The sequence below is a fragment of the Fringilla coelebs genome (assembly GCF_963513975.1).
Source record: "Fringilla coelebs genome assembly, chromosome: 27".
NCBI classification, from domain to species: Eukaryota; Metazoa; Chordata; class Aves; order Passeriformes; family Fringillidae; genus Fringilla; species Fringilla coelebs.
The window spans coordinates 2,546,734-2,557,470 of NC_140053.1; the positions used below are offsets into that span (position 1 = coordinate 2,546,734).

General features: G+C 62.2%; 1 protein-coding gene across 2 annotated transcripts; it reads left to right on the plus strand.

Annotated features, from left to right (window-relative positions):
• Positions 1 to 591: 591 nt before the first annotated feature.
• Positions 592 to 10,737, plus strand: WIPF2 (WAS/WASL interacting protein family member 2). 2 transcript variants are annotated; one of them, XM_084222185.1, is made up of 8 exons: positions 592 to 654; positions 6,645 to 6,757; positions 6,931 to 7,063; positions 7,202 to 7,321; positions 7,751 to 8,401; positions 9,458 to 9,667; positions 9,776 to 9,877; positions 10,550 to 10,737. In XM_084222185.1, exons 2-8 carry the CDS (start codon positions 6,695 to 6,697, stop codon positions 10,588 to 10,590), a joined length of 1,320 nt encoding a protein of 439 aa, XP_084078311.1. In that variant the 5' UTR covers positions 592 to 654; positions 6,645 to 6,694; the 3' UTR covers positions 10,591 to 10,737. The 2 variants fall into 2 exon arrangements, with proteins under 2 accessions (XP_084078311.1, XP_084078312.1); XM_084222186.1 differs by lacking the exon at positions 9,458 to 9,667.

Consider the following 10,737-nt stretch of genomic DNA (forward strand, 5'->3'; position numbering starts at 1 on the left):
AAAAGGAGGAAAAAAGGCAAAAAAAAACCCCAACAAAATGAAGCTGGGAGTGGGGTGGGGAGCCCCAATAAAAGTCTGTCCTGGCACCTGTCTGTGATGTCATGCTAGGGATTGAGGTCATGATGGGAATGACGTCACAGCCTCGCTGTCGGTGACGTCACTGTTCCGTCACTGATAGGGTGGAGCCGACCTTTCCAAGATGGCGGCAGCAGGGAGCCAATCTCTGACCTTCTAAACATGGCGGCCGCCAAGCTTTCCGTCAACCCTCCCAACATGGCGACTGCCGGGGTCAGCTGACCTTCCCAATATGGCGGAAGGGGCGGGGGGGAGGGGGGGGCAGGCGGCATAGCCGTACTCTGTCGCAGCCTTCAGCAGCATTTCGGCATAGAGCGGGGAATTTCTTCCCGGTGGTGCCGCTCTGCCTTCGGTCACCGGGACACCGCGGCGCTGGGTGCTCACGGAGCCGCCGCACCCTTCCCAATACGGCGATGACAGACGCTTCCCTCATGGCCGCCCGACCTCCTCATCATGGCGCCGCTGCCCCGCCGTGCCGCGCCCACATCCGGTCGGGCCGCGCAGGCGCAGAGGAGGCAGGACCGCCATTTCGTTCGGCGGGGCTGGGGCCGGGGCCGGGAGCGGCGGGAGGAGCCGCGGGTGAGCGGGGGAGGGCCGGGGGGGATCGGCGGGGCCGGGCCGGGGCTCGCGGGGCTCGGGGGGCCGGGACTGCGGCCGCGGGACGCCTGTGTGAGGTGTGGTGGCTTGGGGTGGGCGCGTGGGGCCTGTGCGGAGCCCGGGACCGGCGGGGCTGGGGGCGCGCTGAGGCCTGAGCGGACCTGGGGGGTGCCCGGGCCCGGCTGTGGGGTCCGCGGGGCCGGCTATGGAGTGACAGGAACCGGCGAGGCCGGGGGGGGCTGGAGCTCTCACATGGACCCCCGGGATGCTCCCACCCTGCCCCTGGGCCGCCTGGGAGATCTCCCACCTCCCTGACTCCTGGGTCACGTCAGGGACCCTTCCCCCGAACTGCCCTGGACCCCCAGCTTGGGTGTGCCCAGAACCTGCGGGTCTGGGGGTTTGTGACCCCACTACCATGGGGACCCCCACTCTGACCTCAAGGTCTCCTCTGAGAGCCATCCCCAGGACCCCCATGGACCTCCACTGAGACCCCCGTGCTGTCCTTGACCCCTTCACCGTGACCCCTGAGTTAGGTGTGGGATCCCTCCCCAGGACCCTCCTTGTACCCCCACCCTGGGTGTGCCTGGAACTGGTGGGACCAGTGCCCTGGGATCCCCATGCTGACCTCCTGGTTTTCTCTACCCCTCCTTGGACTCCTGTCTTTGGGTTGGCTGCAACCAGGTGTCTTGGACCTCCACTCTGAGCCCGGGTGTCCTTTGGGACTGTCCTGAGATCCCTGCACTGACTCCTGGACCCTTTCACTCTGACACCTGGGTCACTTCAGGGCTTCCCCTGCCTTTCCCCAGGACCCCCAACTTGAGGGTCTCCAGAGCTGTCAAGGCTGGGGGCCTGGGACCCCCACTGTGACTCCTGGCACCTCTCTGAGACCCCCATATTGATGCACTGGACCCTTCCACCCCTCCCAGGATCCCCCGTGGATCCCCAGCATGGAGACTCTGACCCCACAGTGTCCCCTGGGACTCCCCCTGTGGCCTCTGAGACCCCCACCATGACCCCATTGACCCCCTCCCCCTGAGGTGGGTCACCTCAGGGTCCCCTCCCCAAGACCCCTTTGGAGCTGTCCAGAACAGGATCAGGTGCCAGGGACCCCCAGTGTGACCCCTGTGTCTATTTGGGACCCCCTGTGACCCCTGTGTCTATTTGGGACCCCTCCCATGACCCTTGGGACCCCTCCACCCTTCCCAGGATTCCCCTAGACCCCCTCTATGACCCCTGGGACCCTCACACTGATTCCCAGGACCCCCTGGACCCCCACCCTGTGGGTGCTCAGAACCAGAAAGGGCTGGGGTCACCCATTGACAAGGGGGAGCCTATTTGTGGTACAGAAGGACAGACGGACCTTTTGGAGCCTGTGGTGGCTTAGGGATGACCATGGACGAAGAGTTCCATGGAATCCCGGAATGACTCGAGTTGGAAATGAGCTTAAATCCCATCTTCCACTGGAAGGGGTTGTTCCAAGCCCCATCCTAGCTGGAACACTTCCAGGGATGGGGCAGCCACAGCTTTTTCTGGGCAGCGCTGGAGCTGAGTTGTCCCTGGCGCTCCAGGGAGACGCATCCAGGGCTCCCCGCTCCCGGTGTTACGGATGGGAGGGCCGGTGCATCGGGAGCGCTGCGGGAGGGATCCCACTCTGTCGGGATCGCTGCACCCGGAATTCCCAGCTCCGGCTCGAAGGAACCGGGAAGTCCCCGCGTCTCCTGCCGCTTCCTCCCGCTGGAATAATTGAGCGCTTCCTGCCCAGCCCCTCGGTTCCTGCCCAGCCCCTCGTGTGCCACCTCTCCCTTCCCGGCTTCCTTTTGCCTCTTCGGCAAAGGGGGAGCGGCAGGGGAGGCTGGCAGGACGGGCTTTTCCTGCTTTTCCTTTTGCTGCAGCGGAATTTCGGGACAGGGTGCCTTGCTCCTGATTAAAGGTTTCCTCTGCTGAGTGACCTGAGATGGGAGCAAGGCACAGACTGAGCCGGGGGTTCTGTGTTCGAGGTTGGGAAACTGAGGCCAAGGAAACTGTGGAGGGAAAACGGATGAGGATGTGGAAGTTGCAGATGGATAGGGAAACTGAAGTTGTGGAAGCTGTGGGTGGATGGGGAAACTGAGGCTGTGGGGCTCATCCCTGAGGAATTAGAAACTCCGGAGATCGGGGTTTTTGTTAAAAACGCCTCGTCAGAGCCCGCGTGTCGTTAATAATTAACAGGGAGCGTCTGGATCCCGCGGGGCCGGAGCGTGTCTGTCTGTCTGCACGCAGGGATGCGCCGGCTCCGCGGGATGCTCCAAATGGAGCTGGCAGCTCGGCTCGGGAAGCATGCTGATAGGATTTTAAAAGCTTGAATGACCTTAAATCCTGCGATGGCTGTCGCTCAGGATAAATTATTTATGTAGCATCCTCAGCTCCTCGGGAGTGGGCAGGAATGTCAGGCTGCTGTGGAGGGAGGACAGGGTTGGAATTTGGGAGGGGGTAACGAGGAACTGCTGGTTTGGATGGGAAGAGAGGGAAGATAAAGGCGCGGGGGCGGGTGTTGGAGAGGTCCAGCCTTGGAAGTCGTTCCCAAACCGGTGCGGCCGCATTTCTGCACCGACATCAGAGGGTGGAAATTCCTCTTGATCTGCAGTTCAAAGCCTCCCTGAGGATGAGGCGCTGCAGCTCGGGCTTGCAAATGTGAAATACAAATCCGCCCGGAGCCCAAATCCCCCTGAAAAGTGAGGAAATAGGCGGCTGAAGGTCACTGCTGCTGCCTGTCCTGCTCCAGCAGCAATCCCCCCGGGATGAGTGGGATGGGGGCTGCTGCTGGGGAGGGCGTTTCAATTCCCTCCACAGCAAACAGCGACTTGAAAAATGCCTGGAAAACGTGGCATGTCTCCCAGGCTGGGCCGGATCTGCCCAATCCTGCTGCTTTTAGGGGACAAGAGGCAGCTGAATGTCAAGTTCTTGGGATTTAGTTTTGATCCCAGGGTTGACAGGGAAGTGCTGGTCCAAATCACTGCCGAGGCGTCTGTGGCCACGGTGGGCTCCAGCGTGTGGAACAGCAGCTGTGAAGCAGCTTTCCACAGGGTGACCTCGATCTGCTGATCTCTCCCTCCTCCCAAGGGACAGCTTTTCACACCTTGTTTTCCTCCTGCTTTGCTCAGAGCTTTACTGAGGTTTGGTTTGGATTGGAAAAGCAAAGGCACTGTGTAAACCTGCCCCTCCTGCCTCAGCCCAGCTTTTATCCACTGGTGTCTTTGGATTCAGCTCTTCCCAGCCACTTTCCCCGCGAACACAGGGAGCTGCCACCACAGCTTATGGAGCCTTCAGAAGCTCTGATGTGTCTTGGTGGAAGGGTCCTGGTAGGGAAGAACAAAGGAGAAGGGGTGCAGAGAAGTCGGAGCGTTGCTCACAGGCATAGCTTCTGCCAGGCATGAAGGGGTGCTGGGAGGAAAACTCCCCCCTTTTTTCTTTTCCTGGAGGATTTAGCTCCTGTCTCCCTAATCTGTATCAGCTGGGTCTGTCTTCTTGCACATGAAAGATCCAGGCTGTATTTCAAAGGCACCGTTCCCAGCCGGAGCTCTCAGCTTTTCCCAGCCGTGTGCTGAGTTCGGGGCCTCTCGATTTTGGTTTTTCAATGTGACCTTTGCTGTTAATCCCCAGCCCGAACGGGGCCGTGCACCGAAATGGAATGACCTGTTTCTTGGGAATTCAGCTCCAGTTTATCCTCAAGCTGCTTTAGCTTAAACTCTTCTTTCCTCTCCCTCTTCTAGGTCAGAGCCTGGATCTGAGCGCGGGTTTTGCTCTAAGGGCACCTTAGAGAGGAGATAGTGACTCGTGATCTGTTTGTAGAAATACCATCGTTGTCCTGCAGGTCTCTGTGGATTGTCCCTGTGGACTGTCTGGAGGTTGTCACAGGGTGTCAGCAGGTCACACTGAGAGACCCCAGCAGTGCTGGCCTGGCACGGGTGGCACTGGCTGGTTTGTGCCAGCTGACAAATCCCTGTTTGTCTGTCTGTGAGATGTGTCGCTGTCACGGGGGCCAACGAGGGAAGTGTCACCCTGGGAGTAACCAGCTGGCACAGCAGCAGAGCGGGGACACAATGCGTGACGTTCCCGTGGGTCGGAAGGTGGTGGCCCTGGCATCACTCCTGTGCTGGCTCAGGGCTGTGACACACGAGACCGAGTCAGGAGTCTCGTTACCTGGCGTGTTCCTCAGCTGGATCCCTGCTAATTCCCTCCGGCAGCTGATCCAGCACGACTGGGGCTCTGCCTGGAGCCACTCGTGCCACCCTGGCCCTGTGATCCCACTGCGGGTGGGAAGGAGCACAGGGAAAAGTGCTCCTGTTCCAACACGTCCCAGACGAGCACGTTCAGAGCCGTCTGTGATCCTGCTCCAGTGGGAAAGGCTGAGGCTGGATGGGTTTGCTGGGTGTTGTTCCCAACTGGAGTGTCCAGAGGGATTGATGGATGTCAGATCTTGGGTGGGAGGCCTCGAGCTCGGGTGAAGGAGCAGCACATTTGTTACAGGAGGGCACTGGGGAGCTGGGAGTCTCAGGGACTTGGAAAATGCCATTACATAGAGGGAGGAATGTCTTCCTGATGAAGCTGTAGCTGAGGACTTCTCACAGTAGAGCTGATTTTAATTAAAAGGCAGTTTAGGTATTTATTTATTTCCCTGAACCCCAGAGCCAGTGGTTTGCCCGAGGGCAGGGGAGCTGCTGCTTTGGCCGCCGTGCTGTTGTCCCTGCTTCCCGTTCTCACACCCTGGGAATGTCTGACGGAGGATGGACCTGTGTCCTGTGGGATTAGGAAGTTGTAGTTTATCTAGCAGGAGATGAGTGGGAGAAGGGATCTGGTTGTTAATACCTGGTACAAACCTGAGTCATAAAGGAACTTTCCCTGCGGTGGGGGCTGTTCCCGTGCCCTCTGTCACCTGCCCTGGAGGTCAGGGCTCGGAAATCGGAAGTTTCAGGTGTGAAACTGCCCTGTCCTTTCCTCCTGTTGGTGGTGTGACTCCCGTTAGTGACTGTGGAATAGGTTTTCCTGTGGGAAGGACATCTGTGGCCCAGAGAAGGGACATTTGTCCCCGCCTCAGGGTCTGCCCTGAGCTCCTGGGGCTCTCCATGTGGTGAGCAAGGCCTCCAGTCATCACATTCCTATTCCCTGAGCCAGTGCTGTGGGAGGCCCTACCTGAGCACTGCTGTCAGTGGCACGAGGGCCTGTGACTTCCCAGTGATTCAGGCTCCCCTTCCTGTCCCCAGTCCCTCTGTGTTCCATCTCCAGTGCCAACCGGAGCTACCGGGCCCTGCGGAGCCCCGGGAGCTGTTCCAGGTGAGCCGTGGTGTCAGACAGGTTTATTCTGGGCTTCTGAGGAGTTGGAGCATTGCCAGATCTGTGCTAGGAAAGCTGGTTTCCCTGACTGCTTGGACAGCTTTGAGGGGGCTTTGGGGTTGTGGGGCGCAGAGAGCCTTCAATGCTGGAGGGTTATTGATGGAGGAGACAAGATGCTGGGAAATTCAGGGATGGGAGGGAGCCACAGGACAGTCCTGTGCTGCTTGGTGCTGCTCTGGCTGCTCTGGAGCCAGAGCCATCTGGCAGATTTGCCCTGGCCATGGCTGGAGAGGCCATGGGGCCACGTGCCAGTGCTGGGGGGCTACTGTCACACTCCCAAGTGAGCAGCCCCTGGCTGCAGCTAGAGGAGCTGGATGGATGGTGCAGGATCAGCTTGGCCGGGTTTTGTTTGCTGGGTGAGGTGATTGTATGAGACATGTCCTGGGTTTTGACTGCAGGTGCTGTGGGAGCCCTGGGGATTTGGGGTGGGGATGTGCTGGCTCCCACCTCTGGCACCTGCTGCTCCAGGGTGTTGGGACAGCCTGGGAGAGCAGCTCTAGCTGCTGCTCTGCATGAGCACAGGGCACCAGCACAATTCCCCGGGGCTGTGTTTTACCTCCAGCTTTCCCCACGTTCCCTGACTGCTTCCTCCCTTCCTGCAGGCATGAGTGCCCAGGCCTGCCCCCAGCACTGAGACCCCGGAGCCTCCAGGATGCCGATCCCTCCTCCCCCGCCGCCGCCCCCCGGCCCCCCGCCACCCCCCACCCTCAGTCAGGTAGGGGTCACCTCGCTGGGCTGGGAGCTGGCCTCTCCCCACATGGGGCCACTTGGCCCTGGAGAAGGCTGGCTGTGGCCGGGGTGGGGTGATCTGGGAGGTGGGAATGTGGAGCTGGGCTGTTCTTGTGCTAGAGGGTCCTGCGGAGGTGCTGAGCTGCTGCTCCTCTCCAGGCGAACACAGAACCGCCGAAGCTGAGCCGAGAGGAGCAGCGGGGCCGCGGGGCCCTCCTGCAGGACATCTGTAAAGGGACCAAGCTCAGGAAAGTGACCCAAATCAATGACCGGAGTGCACCCATCCTGGAAAGTGAGTCCCCAGGAGGCTCCTGTCTCCGTGCTGGGCACCGCCATACCCTGCAGGGCGCTTGCCCATCTGGTTCCCAGCAGCTCCTCATTGGAGGAGCGGATAATTCCAGGCTTAACCTCTTTGCCTCCCTCCTTTCAGAGCCCAAGGGCAGCGGCGGCGGCAGCTACAGCTCTGGCTCAGCTGCCATCCAGCCCAAGGGCGGCCTCTTCCAAGGCGGCGTTCCCAAGCTCAGACCTGTGGGAGCCAAGGACAGCTCAGGTAATGGCCACTGGCCCGTGGTCTCCGTGGGGGTCCTTGGGGAGGGCCCTGAGCAGGAAGGGGTTTGAGGATCTCACTGTGTATCCCTGGGGATTTCAGCTGCTGAGAGGCAGGACCCCAAATCACATCCCATGCATGGCACAGGCCAGCTGTGCCTTCCCTGAGCCTCAGCCCCACACACAGACTTCCTGGAGGGCACAGGAGTTTCGTGTATTGCTGAACTCTGTGTGTTCTCTGTGGTGGCCACAGAGTAGAGTGGTGAGAGAGGAGCCGTGTGTGGCTGTGCTCAGTGCCAGCTCCCTGTGTGTGCCAAACAGCCGTCCCTAGCCGTCCCTGTGGCCTGGCTCTCCTTGGCCATGACTCTGTGCATGGACAGGGCACTGCTCCCGTGCTGTCCCCAACCCCTCACTGTGCTCTCCTTCCCCGCAGACAGCTCCACTAAACAAACACTACAAGTCCCTGGCTCCCGAGCAGCTGCTCCCAGGCCCCCCGTGCCGGCCAACAACAGCCGCCCTCAGGACGATGCCGACAGCAGCCGGGGCTCCCCGCCGGAACTGCCGCGCACGCAGAGGCCCTCCCTGCCTGACCTGTCCCGGCCCGGCACCGCCGGTGGCACCGGCATGAAGCACAGCTCCTCGGCCCCGCCGCCCCCGCCGCCAGGACGCCGCGCCGCCGCCCCCCCGGCCCCCCCTCCAGCGCACGCCAAGGCCTCGCCCTACAACCGGGAGAAGCCGCTGCCGCCCACCCCGGGACAGCGCCCACCCGGCAGCAGGGACGGACCCCCCGCCCCGCCGCCCATCAAACCCCCTCCTTCCCCTGTCAGCCTCCGCTCGGGCGCTCAGGGCCAGTCTCTCGCCCCCCCGCCTCCCCCTTACCGGCAGCCCCCCGGTGTCCCCAACGGCCCCTCCAGCCCCAGCAGCGAGTCGGCCCCGGAGCTGCCGCAGAGACACAACTCCTTGCACAGGAAGGCACCGGGCCCCTTGCGGGGTCTGGCGCCGCCGCCGCCCACTGCTGCCTCCCCGTCCCTGCAGAGCAGCCGCCCCCCACCGCCGGCCAGAGACCCCCCGAGCCGTGGAGCAGGTAAGAGCCACTTGCTCCACGGTGCCTGGGGGCTGCTGGGGTGATCAGGGTGGGGGTGACGGGCAAGAGTTGGCTTCGGGACATGGCGAGCGTTCTGCATGTGGTGATGGGGCTGAGCTGGGGCAGGAGTTGCAGTGCCCTGAGCTGGGGCAGGAGTTTAACACGTGTCCTTGGTCGTGTCCCATGACCATCCAGCTTCTTCCAAGCCTGGTGCTGGCGGTGTGTTGTGGCTGGGTAACTCCTGCCCGTGCTCTCCTGGGGTGGGAGATGAAAATGTGGGAGAGCATAGCTCCCCTCAGCTTCCTAAAGGTCACTGGTAGGGTGCAAAAAGCTATGGCAGAGCGGGAGAAGCCTTTCCCTGGATGTGCAGCCCTCAGGAGTGTGTCCCCGTGGCTGGGACTGCTGTTGGCTGTGCCCCGGTGCCCCCCCGTGCACTCCTGGGCTCCCCGTCCAGACCGCAGCTCCTGCCTGGGCCCCTGCCAAGCCACTCCGTCCTTCTGGCCCTGCCAGAATCCCTCCTCAGAGCTACAGCTGGGGATCTGCGCTGTCAGCCCGAGTGTAATTAGGCTAATGAGGAGCACGAACTGCCACGGAGCCTCTGCAGGAGGCTGGGCAGGAGTGAGAGGTGGGTCAGAGGGGCTGTGGATCCTGTCACTACCTCGGTGACATTGCGGATGTGGCTTCCAGTCCTGGCAGGCAGCATCTTGGCTCCATGTGGAGCTGCTGCCCTTGGACTCTCTGGATTGTAGCTGCTCCTGGGATCCCATCTGGTGCAGAGGGACCTGTGCTCACTGTGGGCTGGGAGCACGTGGGGCTGGAGCAGCCCCCGGGGTGGACGGTGAGCCGTGGGGCAGTAGGGCTGGCTGGTCCCTGCACTGCAGCTGGTGGAGGGATGAGGAATGCAGATGTCAGGAGCAAGCAGGAAATCTCCGGGCACGCGTAGGAGCATCCCTGGGCCGCGGTCTGGCGCAGCAGCTGGCCTGGAACGCTCCGGGGGATGTCCCTGGGTTTGCCCCGGGAATGCCACACTCGGCGCTGACCCCGCTGTCCCCGCAGCTCCGCCGCCCCCGCCGCCGATGCTGCGGAACGGAGGGCGCGACGCCCCCCCGCCCCCACCCCCCTACAGACTGCACGGCCCCGCCGAGCCCCCCAGCCGGGGGAAGCCCCCGCCGCCCCCCACCCGGACCCCGGCCGGGCCCCCGCCGCCGCCGCCGCCCGTGCGGAACGGGCACCGGGACTCTATCTCCACCGTCAGAGCATTCCTGGGTGAGTGGGACCCCGCACGGATCGCCCTCGCAGCCGAGCCCTGTGGCTTTGGCCAGGCTCCCCCAGAGCCCCCCTCCCTCACCTGCCCCTTTTGCCATTCCTTCACAGATGACTTTGAATCCAAATACTCCTTTCATCCCGTTGAAGACTTCCCAGCCCCAGAGGAATATAAATACTTCCAGAGAATCTACCCCAGCAAAACAAACAGAGGTGAGGAGGAGGGGGGGGGTGTCCCAAATTCCCTCTCCTCTCTTGTGCCCTCATGTCTGGCACTGTCCTGTTTGTCCCTCCACAGGGTGGGTGGTGCAGTGGCCATGCCCTGGGCCCTGCTGGTGTTCTGGGGGTGCTGAGCCTCATTCCCAGGGGTCCCAAGCCCTGGAAGCAGCTCTCTTTGCTGTGGGGTGGGGCAGAAATTTGGGCTGTGCAGATGCCCTATCCCACCTGCTCCTGGTTTGCCTTCAGAGCTCATTCCTGCCTTTGCTGAGCACCTTTGGCACCAGAGGTGATCTCAAAGGACCCCACAGCCAGGGCAGGGGCTGGGAGCATGCAGACCCTCAGGATAAACCCCGAGCACCGGCGCTCGGACCCGGCAGAGCTCAAAGTGCCCTTGGTGCTGCACGTCAGCGCTGCGGATCCCGGCGGAGACTCCGGGGAGAATGGGATGCTCGTTTATTTTTAGAGCCATGAATGTTTAATGCGGGTTTGAAAAGCCCCGAGCTCGGTGCGGCTGCAGCGGCTGCTGCCAGGCGCAAATCCCAGGCTCCAGATCTCCGCGGGGAGGTCGGGGGGGGGGCCGGCAGCTGGCGCGGGGGTGTGGAGGAGGGAAAGCAGACGTGCTGGATCCGGCTCTGCAGAGCTCCAACAGGCTTCCTTGTCTTCCAGCTACACGTGGGGCTCCCCCTCTGCCCCCCATCCCCAGGTGAAAACGGGCTGTGCGGGTGGATTGTTCCAGAGCAGAGACATGGAGCTCCTTCCCCTTCCTCAGCCGGACCCCCCCAGCTCCCAGCACCCCGGATCCTGCATGACACACTCCCAGCCTCTCCGGTTTTCCCAGGACAAGTGGATCCCCC